This window comes from Pelophylax lessonae (assembly GCF_965119305.1).
Source record: "Pelophylax lessonae genome assembly, chromosome: 9".
Classification (NCBI taxonomy): Eukaryota; Metazoa; Chordata; class Amphibia; order Anura; family Ranidae; genus Pelophylax; species Pelophylax lessonae.
Genome location: NC_138776.1, coordinates 264,821,384 through 264,834,340, shown reverse-complemented (window position 1 = coordinate 264,834,340; position 12,957 = coordinate 264,821,384). Strand labels below are relative to the sequence as shown.

General features: G+C 42.7%; 2 protein-coding genes across 2 annotated transcripts in view; both read left to right on the top strand.

The window, feature by feature from the left end:
* Positions 1–12,957, top strand: part of LOC309564442 (uncharacterized protein) — a gene marked incomplete at its 3' end in the record, with an annotated part of 317,628 nt that overhangs the window by 177,116 nt on the left and 127,555 nt on the right. Inside the window, 2 exon segments of the mRNA XM_082269072.1 lie at positions 984–2,387; positions 5,907–5,911. Coding sequence (XP_082125198.1) covers positions 984–2,387; positions 5,907–5,911 — 1,409 coding nt within the window.
* Positions 1–12,957, top strand: part of LOC309562638 (uncharacterized protein) — an 87,564-nt gene that overhangs the window by 2,357 nt on the left and 72,250 nt on the right. The window lies entirely within an intron of this gene.

The following is a 12,957-nucleotide window of genomic DNA, read 5'->3' as shown; positions in this document are numbered from 1 at the left end:
CCCCAATCAATGCAGAGTGCCACAGCGTGCCCCCATCAATGCAGAGTGCCACAGCGTGCCCCCATCAATGCAGAGTGCCACAGTGTGCCCCCAATCAATGCAGAGTGCCACAGTGTGCCCCCAATCAATGCAGAGTGCCACAGCGTGCCCTTAATCAATGCAGAGTGCCACATCATGCCCCAATCAATGCACAGTGACAGTGCACTTACCTGATTTGCAGCGGTGGCTTCTCCTCAGTCTCCCCGCATCTCCTCGAGTCCTCCGTCCTCCTCCTTGGCCAATGGCATAGGTTCGCCTTTCGGCCAATCAGGAAATGGGTCTCGGACCCGCTTCCTGATTGGCCAGGAGGAGAATCCGTGTGACAATAGCGAATATTAATTCGCTATTGTCACACAAATGGGTGGGCTTAGGGCGCACTGCTCTGCACCCCGGGTCCACCCTTTTCTGATTTTTTTTTTTCTAAAATGGAAATGATGTAATGTTCTTTGGGCGGACCGGTACCATTTGATCCACGGACCGGTACCGATCCGCGGCCCGGGGGTTGGGGATCACTGCTGTATACCATATAAAAGGTTCTCTTCCATTCTTCCATACAACCTCATGTTACCAACAACAATGGTGGAAGCACTGCATACCATATTAGAGGTCCATCTCCATTCCTCAATAATGTCTTGTTCCCAACAAATGAGAAGGAGATACTGTACACCATATGAAAGGTCCATCTCCATTCCTCAATATAACGTCATGTTCCCAACAAATGAGGAGGAGATTCTGTACACCATATGAAAGGTTTGTTTCACCACAACACTGTCCCCCATGCACACATGCTTTTGCCTAGTATGGCTTGGGTGTACTATCTAGTCTGGTTTGTAGTTTTAGTTGGCTGTTATGAGTGTACCCAATTCAATAAGTTTTGAATGCAAAAATGATATATATGACTCTTGAATACAAACCTAACATATTTAAACATGTCCTTCCAACAGACGGACAGTATCGTTCAGAGATCAATACATGTGAGAGAAGTCTTATTACATCTCCAGGTTGCCCTGCAGGAGACGGAGACATTGTACAATCTCCTACTGGAGTAACACTTTACTGGCTGGTAAGACCCATGAATCGTTCTCATCCTGAAGCTTCTTCTGATAAATCCCATACTATGACCTCAGATATCAATCAAAGATCAATGGATCCTTCAAAATCAGAAGAATTTTCTGATAAATCCCATACTATGACTTCAGATGTCCATCTAAGATCAATGGATCCTTCTAATCCTGCGAAATCTTCTAATAAATCCCATACTATGACTTCAGATGTCCATCTAAGATCAATGGATCCTTCTTATCCTGCGGAATCTTCTGATAAATCCCATACTATGACTTCAGATGTCCATCTAAGTTCTCACAAATCAACAGATCCATCCAATCCCCAGAAATCATCTTCAAGCCATGAGGGAGTTCACACAGTAGGGAGTTCTTTGTCATGTTTGGTGTGCGGTAAAACATTCACTAAGCAAAGTGCACTTGTTAACCACCAGAAATCTCACAAGACTGAAAGTTCTTATTCCTGTTCGGAGTGCGGAAAAAGTTTCCCTAAAAAACAAAACCTTCAAAAACACCAGAAAATTCACACTGGTGAACGTCCCTTTACCTGTTCCGAGTGCGGGAAATGCTTTTATGGGAAACAACACCTTCGTATACACCAGAGAACTCACACTGGTGAGCGTCCCTTTTCCTGTTCAGAGTGCGGAAAATGTTTTTATGAGAAACAACACCTTCGTATACACCAGAGAACTCACACGGGTGAGCGTCCCTTTCCTTGTCCAGAGTGCGGAAAATGTTTTTCCGAAACACGAAACCTTCATAAACACCAGAAAACTCACGCGAGAGAGCTTCCTTATTCATGTTCAGAGTGCGGAAAAGGTTTTCCTATCAAACAAAACCTTGTGAAACACCAGAGAATACACACGGGTGTGCGTCCCTTTTCTTGTTTAGAGTGTGGAAAATGTTTTTCTGCGAAAGAAAACCTCGTCATACACCAGAGAATTCACACGGGTGAGCGTCCCTTTTGCTGTTCGGAGTGCGGAAAATGTTTTTCTGAAAAAGGAAGCCTTCGTAAACACGAGAGAACCCACACGGGTGAGCGTCCCTATGACTGTTTAGAGTGCGGAAAATCTCTTTGTAGTAAAAGATTCCTTCATAAACACCAGAGAATTCATACGGGGGAGCGTCCCTTTATCTGTTCAGAGTGCGGAAAAGGTTTTTCTGACCAAGGATTCCTTCTTAAACACGAGAGAGTTCATACGGGTGAGCGCCCCTTTTCCTGTTCGGAGTGCGGAAAGGGGTATTGTGGCCAGGCAAGCCTTCGCAGACATCAAAATAGAGAACACTGCTGAACGTCTATATTTATGTTTGAAATGTAGACAATATTTTTCCAAGGAAGAACCCCTTCTTAGATACCAGAGAATTCCCTCAGATGAGCGTCTCTATTCATGTTCAGAGTGTGGGACATCTTTTGCTCGGAAAGGAGAGCTTGTTAATCACCAGAAAAGTCACTCAGATGAGTGTCCTCAGGCCAGTCAAGTTCCTCCACCCCAAACTCGCTCATCCATGTCTTTATGGACCTTGCTTTGTGCACTGGTGCGCAGTCATGTTGGAACAGGAAGGGGTCATCCCCAAACTGTTCCCACAAAGTAGGGAGCATGAAATTGTCCAAAATGTCTTGATATGCTGACCTTAAGAGTTTCCTTCACTGGAACTAAGGGGCCAAGCCCAACCCCTGAAACACAACTCCACACCATAATCCCCCCTCCACCAAATGATTTGGACCAGTGCACAAAGCAAGGTCCATAAAGGCAGGCAGGCCAGTCAAGTTCTTCTACCCCAAACTCGCTCGTCCATGTCTTTATGAACCTTGCTTTGTGCACTGGTCCAAATCATTTGGTGAAGGGGGGGATTATGGTGTTGGGTTTTTTATCAGGGGTTAGGCTTGGCCCCTTATCTCCAGTGAAGGGAACTCTTAGGGCATCAGCATACCAAGACATTTTGGACAATTTCATGCTCCCAACTTTGTTGACCCTGAAAAACAACCCCACACCATAATCCCCCCTCCATCAAATGATTTGGACCAGTGCTCAAAGGTCCATAAAGACATGGATGAGCGAGTTTGGGGTGGAGAAACTTGACTGGCCTGCACAGAGTCCTGACCTCAACCCAATAGAACACCTTTAGGATGAATTAGAGTGGAGACTGCGAGCCAGGCCTTCTCATACCACTTCAGTGCCTGACCTCACAAATGCTCTTCTGGAAGAATGGTGAAACATTCCCATAGACACACTCCTAAACCTTGTGGACAGCCTCCCCAGAAGAGTTGAAGATGTTATAGCTGCAAATGGTAGGGCAGCTCAAAATTGAACCCTACGGACTAAGACTGGGATGCCAATACAGTTTATGTGCTAGTAAAGGCAGGCGTCCCAATACTTTTGGTAAAATGGAGTGTGTGTATATATATATATATATATATATATATGTAAAATGTCCACTAGGGGCTACCAAAAGTGTACACCTACATATGATAAGTCCTCATAGGACATCATTCAAAAATGTCAATCCATAAAAAGTGACAGACACCAACGTTACGATATCCTCCACCACAGATAGTATGGGTACGCTTACCAGAAACTGTAGACCAAATACCATACGGCAATGGGTCACTAAAGCAGGGGTACTTAGATATCACATAGGAAAAGAGGTGCTCTGTGCATTTTCCATGGATAGATTGCACTTATCCCCACGACTCTGGTATAGATGGACTGCACTTCCACCTGCTGTCTCTCAATTCATGAGCACATGTGAAGACACAACAAGCAATAACACATAGTGTAAAACCATCATAAGAAAATTTAATAAAATGTATAGAACCCTTACAAGAATATAAAGTAAACAGTGCTATTATAATAAAGTCCCAAATAGTATGAAATGACCTCGGCAGGAGCCGGACCCAACACGTTTCGTCAGAAATGGCATCCTCTAGGTGAGATGTACCTTCTATAACCGCAATATAATCTGCGTGGGATAATAAAGAAATCTGCGAGTCCATTGTGTATTGAAGATATCAGTCTTCTAAATCTAATGAAAGAGAAATACAGGAAGCACAATGGTTCTCATGTTTCCCCCCGTAGTTCCAGCCTCACATCCATATTACATATCCGAAATAATCCTCTACATGTATGAACGCTGTAAGTGGGTGGAGTTATGTGTAATTGAAATACTCTATGTAGAAAATGAACCTACAATGTTCAATAAGAAACTTTGGCGCAAAATGTAGGGACATGTGCGGTTTGATTTTTCCATCACAATGACAATGGGATATGTAGAGGACTACAAAGAAAGGAAGATGGCGGCAAACTCACGTGGATATCGCGCATGTCCAGTAGGCGCTGTCCTCTATCAGCAGTGAGTGTTTTCTTCAGGTGTTTAATTGTTACTTTACTAATAATAATAATGTAAAAAAAAAAAAATGAATGAAAAGTCCCATGAAATTTGAAAATTCCAGTCACATGGCTAAAATAACGATCCTACTTGTAATAAAGCTTTGTGAATTGAGCTTCATATATTGTATTTCTTTGTATAGTTTTTTTTTATTATTATTATTCTTTAGTTTTAAAACTCAAATTGTTGTTTTTTTTTCATTTTACTTTTGTATTGTCTGGATTTGATGTGAGGTATAATTTGTGTGTTAAATCATCGATGTAACCTGATAGAAGAATGGAGCACGAGGCAGGGTGTCCGGACCTGGTGTCAGGAACCATAAACCAGGCAGACACAGAAAATGCAATTAAAATCACACCTTTAATGTAATAGCAAAAAAAAAAAAACACAGACCAGCAACGTTGTGTAGCAGAGCGGCCCAGAGAGAGCCGGGAAAAGTCCTGTTCGGGCTTTATACATCTCCCACGCACCTCTCATACATGTTTCGGGAACTCTGATCCATGATCCAGTTTGGATCTTGGTCCTCTTCTCCCCAGGCCAATTTAAACTCACCTGAGACAGACAGCCAGTGCTCTCAGCCTGGGAAATCAGACAACGTCTGTCTGGGAGAGCAGAGGGTTGGTAAAAAACTGAGTTGTGTATGTGGAAGCTGACAAGCTGTAGGCTTGCTTAGCCTGTAAGTGAGGGTCTGCATTGTGTATAGTTAGTGCCGGGACACCGCTAGGTTTTTGTTTTGTTATTATTTCTCCTGTTTGTTTTTCTTAAAACACTGTACAGCACTTGTATATAGACTTGTATATAGCACCAATAAACACCACACTGTTTGTCACTACCACACTGGATTTGGTGTCTGTGCCTGAAAGACTGCTCATCTCCGGGAGCTTTGTACCTGCCATCTCTTCCACAGCTTACATATGGTGGAGGATGAGGGCAGTGGTAGTAAGTTACTACTTAAATGCCCAGTACCTGGTGTAACGGAACCTCAGCCCACACTGTGCTTGTGGACTTCCGTCAGTATATGGCTTCCTCCCAGTTGAGATATCAGATTTTCCAGCCGCCCCCATACAAAAGCTAGCCGACAACTTAGCTTGTACTGGAATCTTCTACTTTATTGAACAGTTTTACACTCAATTTATATACAGCACGGACCTCCCCTTCCTGATCAGATTACCACACACAGGTCAGGCGTTGCCTGATTACATTATCATATTCAGATGAAATTGTGTACAGAAATAGAATTAACCTGAACTAATTATCTAGCCATCTGGACAGAACAATGTGAGGTCATTAACATTTAACAATGAAACAGACAGGCTTAACAGAATACACATCTCACCTCAGTACACAAACAATAGGGAGAGCCTGTCTCTGACATTTAAGTTCAATATCACCATTAAGTATCTGTCTTTTCACTCCCAGTGACGGTGAGTACCGTCACACCTGGAGTGACTGAACATGGAGGAAATCCTCAAACAGTTGGTGTTATCTAACGCTGCACAGCAGCAAGCAAACTCTTTACTTCAACAACAGATGGGTGCTTAACAAAAACAAACCCAGTTGATGTTTGAAAAATTGTCCAGCCTCACATCCATAGTACATCTCCAAAATAATCCTCTACATGTATGAACACTGTAAGTGGGCTGAGTTATGTGCAATTGAAATACTATATTTAGAAAATGAACCTACAAAGTTCAATAGGAAACTTTGGCGAAAAAAATATACGGACATATGTGGTTTGATTTTTCCATCACAATGACGATGGGATATGTAGAGGACTACACGGAAAAGAAGATGGTGGCAGACTCAGGTGGCAGACTCATGTGGGTATAACAAGCCTGCCCGGTAGGTGCTGTTCTCTATCAGCAGTGAATGTGCTCTTCAGGTGTTTAATTGTTACTTTGCTAATAATAATAATAATAAAAATTACTGTACACCATATGAAAGGTCCATCTCCATTCCTCAATATAACGTCATGTTCCCAACAAGTGAGGAGGAGATACTGTACACCATATGAAAGATCCATCTCCATTCCTCAATATAACGTCATGTTCCCAACAAGTGAGGAGGAGATACTGTACACCATATGAAAGGTCCATCTCCATTCCTCAATATAACGTCATGTCCCCAACAAATGAGGAGGAGATACTCTACACCATATGAAAGGTCCATCTCCATTCCTCAATATAACGTCATGTTCCCAACAAATGAGGAGGAGATACTGTACACCATATGAAAGGTTCATCTCCATTCCTCAATATAACGTCATGTTCCCAACAAATGAGGAGGAGATACTGTACACCATATGAAAGGTCCATCTCCATTCCTCAATACAATGTCACGTTCCAAACAAATGAGGAGGAGATACTGTACACCATATGAAAGGTCCATCTCCATTCCTCAATATAACGTCATGTTCCCAACAAATGAGGAGGAGATACTGTACACCATATGAAAGGTCCATCTCCGTTCCTCAATATAACGTCATGTTGAGGACTAGGACCTCCAAGGTAATATTTTCCGAAATACTACCTGTACCTCGAGCCACACCAGAGAGGCAGCGGGAGATTAGGGAAGTTAACGAGTGGCTGAGGAGCTGGTGTAGTAAGGAGGGTTTCGGGTTCCTGGAGAACTGGGCCGACTTCTCAGTCGGTCACCGGCTCTTTGGTAGGGACGGATTGCACCTAAATGGGGTGGGTGCAGCCGTACTGGGTGCGAGGATGGCCAAAGAGTTAGAGGGGCTTTTAAACTAGGGAATGGGGGGGAGGGTACAGATGTAGAATTACCCAGTGGAAAGCAAGTTTCAGAGGGCAGAAATGGGGGCATTAGCGATAGGGTGTGCGGAGCTCCTATACCCAGGGTGGGTACGGGGAAAAATCAAGAGAGCAGCCTAAAAACATCAAAAGAGGATAAATATAACCGATCAAAATTACGAGGTTTGTATACCAATGCCAGAAGCCTGGCCAACAAGATGGGAGAGCTGGAGCTGCTGATGTTTGAGGAGGACTTAGATTTTGTGGGGATAACTGAGACTTGGTTTGACAGCTCTCATGACTGGATGGCGTCCATTCAGGGGTATTCCCTTTATCGCAGAGATAGAGAAAGTAAAAAAGGGGGAGGGGTATGTTTGTATATTAAGAACAGTATACAGGTAAATATGAGGGATGATATTAATAATGGAGCTATGGACGAGGCAGAATCCCTATGGGTAGAGCTTCAAAGGGAAGGCACGGCGGGGAAGGTAATATTGGGCGTATGCTATAGGCCCCCCAACCAGAGAGAGGAGGGGGAGGCAGACCTCCTTTTACAGATAGGATTGGCAGCAAGGATGGGAAATGTCATTATAATGGGGGACTTTAATTATCCAGATATAGACTGGGCAGAAGGAACCGCACACTCAGCCAAGGCTCGGCAGTTCCTAAATGTTTTGCAGGACAATTTCATGGGTCAGATGGTGAATGCACCGACAAGAAGCAATGCGGTACTTGACCTACTGATTACCAACAATACAGACCTGCTCATGGATATAGAAATACGGGACAACTTAGGGAACAGTGACCATAGGTCAATTGGTTTCAGTATTAATTACAGTAATAGGAAACACAAGGGTAATATAAGGACGCTGAATTTCACAAGAGCCAATTTCCCTAAACTGCGCTCGCTGCTAGAAAATATCAAATGGGATAGAACCCTGGGAACAAAGAACACGGAGGAAAAATGGGAGTGCTTCATGAGCATACTTAACAAGGGAGTGGGCCAGTGCATTCCACAGGGAAATAAATTTAAAAGAGCAAAACTAAACCCTGGGTGGCTAAACTCCAACATTAAAATGTATATTAGAGCTAAAGAAAAGGCCTTCAAAAAATACAAGACTGAGGGGTCATTGGCAGCATTTAAGCATTACAAAGAGTGTAATAAGAAATGTAAAGACGAAATCAGGGCGGCTAAAATAGAACACGAGAGACATATAGCGGAGGAGAGCAAAAAGAACCCCAAGAAGTTCTTTAAGTATATAAACAGTAAGAAAGCCAGGCCAGAGCACATTGGCCCCATAAAAGATGATAAAGGAAAAATGGCCACAGAGGACAGAGAAAAGGCGGAAGTGTTAAATAATTTCTTTTCTTCAGTCTTCACAAAGGAATCGGGGGGCTACACGAAACCCGCTTGTAAGGCCGAACTAAATAATACACCTCAGGAAGTGCCGCCATGGCTAACAGAGGATAGACTTAGAGCTAAACTAGAGAAACTTAACATAAATAAATCCCCGGGACCGGATGGCTTGCACCCGAGGGTTCTTAATGAGCTCAGCCAGGTGATTGCCAAACCATTATTCTTGATCTTTAAGGATAGTTTACAGACAGGTATGGTGCCAGCTGATTGGAAAAAAGCCAACGTGGTACCAATATTTAAAAAGGGGCCGAGATATATCCCGGGTAACTATAGGCCGGTCAGCCTAACATCTGTAGTCTGCAAAATTTTGGAGGGGATGATAAGGGACCACATACAAGACTTTAGTAATGAAAATGGTATTATAAGTAGAAATCAGCATGGATTCATGAAAAATCGTTCGTGCCAAACCAATCTGTTAACCTTCTACGATGAAGTGAGCTGCCACCTAGATAAAGGAAGGTCTGTGGATGTGGTGTATCTGGACTTTGCAAAGGCCTTTGACACCGTTCCTCACAAACGCTTACTGTACAAACTAAGGAAGGTAGGTATGGATCATAAGGTGAGTACCTGGATAGAGACCTGGCTCCAGGGGAGAGTACAGAGGGTGGTGATTAATGGGGAGTACTCGGATTGGGCGGGTGTGGAAAGTGGGGTCCCCCAGGGTTCTGTCCTGGGACCAATCCTGTTTAATTTATTCATAAATGATCTAGAGGAGGGGATATCGAGTACAATCTCAGTATTTGCAGATGATACTAAATTAGGCATGCCAATATCTTCTATGCAGGATGTGGAAATCTTGCAAGCAGACCTGAACAAAATAACGGGGTGGGCAACCACATGGCAGATGAGGTTTAATGTAGAAAAATGTAAAGTAATGCACTTGGGTGCCAGAAACCAGAAAGCAAGCTATTCACTAGGGGGTGAACCTCTGGGTGAGTCTAGGATGGAAAAGGACTTGGGGATACTGGTAGACAACAGGCTTGGCAGTGGCATGCAATGCCAAGCCGCCGCAAGCAAAGCCAACAGAATACTGGGATGTATAAAAAAGGGGATTCACTCCAGAAATAAAGAGATTATTCTCCCACTCTACAAGACTCTGGTCCGGCCACATCTGGAGTATGCTGTCCAGTTCTGGGCACCGGTCCGCAGGAAGGATGTGCTGGAACTGGAGAAAGTCCAGAGGAGGGCAACAAAAATAATTAGGGGAATGGAGGACATCGGCTATGAGGAAAGACTATAAGCACTGAACCTATTCTCTCTGGAGAAGAGACGATTGAGGGGGGATATGATATCAATGTACAAATACTGTACTGGCGACCCTAGCATAAGGAACAAACTATTCAGAGAAAGGGAATACAATAAGACACGTGGCCACTCACTAAAACTTGAGGAAAGGCGGTTTAACCTTAAAGTGCGTAAGGGGTTCTTCACTGTAAGAGCGGTAAGGATGTGGAATTCTCTTTCACAAGCAGTCGTATCAGCGGGGAGCATAGATAGTTTCAAAAAACTATTAGATGTACACCTTAAAGACCACAACATACAGGGGTACACAATGTACGGTTAAAAGCAAACACACACACGCATCATAGGTTGAACTGGATGGACTTGTGTCTTTTTTCAGCCTCACTAACTATGTAACTATGTAACTATGTAACTATGTATGTTCCCAACAAATGAGGAGGAGATACTGTATACCATATGAAAGGTCCATCTCCATTCCTCAATATAACGTCATGTTCCAAAAAATGAGGAGGAGATACTGTACACCATATGGAAGATCCATCTCTATTTTTCACTATAATATAATGCATTTAACTCTAATCTGATGCAATCATGCAATCTAAAATATTGCAAATACCACAATTGCATTTTAGAGGACCTCTGCTTTTAGAAAACATATAATAATCTGGAGGAATTGATATTTTATATTATATTGTTATTATTTTATATTACATTTGTAATATTTGAAGATTTAAAAAAAATAAATAAATAAATAAAAAAAGCTCTGGAGCCAAAACACATTAGGAGCCTGCAAAATGTGTAAAAATACAGATAAAGCACTTATTATTGATTCAGTTTTAACAAAACAATAATGTGCGTGTGTCATAATGTATGAAATATAAACGAAGAATGAGCCACGGGACAGAGAGCAAAATATTAAAACATAACGTAAGAAGCAGTGATTAAAACCACCACAAGATGGTGGTATCACTTACTATGATGGCATGCTCAGATAGGAAGTGATGTAAAGTAGGAACAGGAAGTGATGTAAGAAAAAGACAAGGCGTTATATAAGGTAAAGACAGGAAGTTCTGGGAGAGAAAAGAACGAGGTGGAGAGAAGACCACGCTGGATAGGAGACATCGCTGGATTACACAGAAGAGGTAATAAGATATTATTTTATATTTACACCCAGTAACCCCCCCCCCGTCATGTTCCATCCTCTTCTTCCATAGTCACTGTGACGTCTTTTATCTCCAACATCCACTACTACACACATATCACATACTGTATATTGGAGTTATTTTATAATATGTGTCCCGATACATCCTAAATATAGAATAATTTATCCAACTGTCCATCCAGAGCCTCTGGTTTATAGAACGGATACGTCCTAAATATAGAACCATTTATCCAACTGTCCATCCAGAGCCTCTGGTTTATAGACCAGAGACATCCTAAATATAGAATCATTTATCCAACTGTCCATCCAGAGCCTCTGAATTTGTAGACCGGATACATCCTAAATATAGAACAATAATCCAACTGTCCATCCAGATCCTCTGGTTTATAGACCAGATACGTCCTAAATATAGAACCATTTATCCAACTGTCCATCCAGTGCCTCTGGTTTATAGACCGGATATATCCTAAATATAGAGCCATTTATCCAACTGTCCATCCAGAGCCTCTGGTTTATAAACCGGATACATCCTAAATATAGAACCATTTATCCAACTGTCCATCCGTAGCCTCTGGTTTATAGACCACATAAGGATACTGTAGATAAGGACCACCGTCAAGTAAATGAAAGGATATTATGGAAGTTCTAGATGATTGATCTGCACACTGCTATACACGCTACATTACATATTTCTATATTTTGGCAATTTTGGAACTACTTCAGTACATGTTCAAACTGTCCAGCTAATTCAAAGTAATCCCTCTATGGCCAGTCCTGACTCTATGCAAAATGCTAATTCTTATCTGCTTTAATGAACATAAAGTAGTGCCAATATGGAGCAGGTGAGGAGGATTCTGGGAATGTACTTAGTGATAATTTCATTGTACACAGGCCTAATGAAGTAGTGAAGAGTTCATCTAAGCAAGAGCTGCCAATCCCATGATCCATCTTTAGAAGGACACAAGGATCTCTACAAGGACGTCATGATGGAGAATCAGCCGCCCCTCACATCACCGGGTAAGAGGAGACTTTATTGTAAAGGAGAGAGCAGTACAGAGGATCCACCTAGATCCCCCATCATCTGATAAACACATAGAAACAATGTATTCAGTCAGTGTGTGTGTTTCCTACAGATGGATCCAGTAATGGGAACCCACCAGAGAGATGTCCCCGTCCTCTGCATTCCCGGGATTCCACACAGGAAGGTCACACCATCCCTCACCATCATCAGGTCGGTGGAGTTGGAGCATCTCCAACTTAAGAGTGATTCCAGATTGTATGAGATAATCATCTCTGAGTTCCCCAGGTATTAGTGCTCATGTTTTGAGGTTGGTCCTTTCTATCATTTTGTGGTTTTAGGGTGAAGAACTAATAGATCTAAAAGTTGCGGTGAAGAAAGAAGAAGAAGAGACGTATGTGAGGGGTGATCAGCAGTTCAGGGAAGAGGTTGGGATGATGGACAAAGTTAAAGAGGAGGAATCTTCTCCAGACATCAGCACAGGTGAGTGATGGCCACTAAATACAAAATATGTTCAGGTATTTGGATTGATGCTTGGGGATCTGTAGATCCACTTCTACAAGGACGTCATGATGGAGAATCAGCCGCCCCTCACATCACCGGGTAAGAGGAGACTTTATTGTAAAGGAGAGAGCAGTACGGAGGATCCACCTAGATCCCCCATCATCTGATAAACACATAGAAACAATGTATTCAGTCAGTGTGTGTGTTTTCTACAGATGGATCCAGTAATGGGAACCCACCAGAGAGATGTCCCCGTCCTCTGTATTCCCGGGATTCCACACAGGAAGATCACACCATCCCTCACCATCATCAGGTAGGTGGAGTTGGAGCATCTATGTAACGCTCCTGCGTTTTTGTAATAAGATGGATTTGCAGCT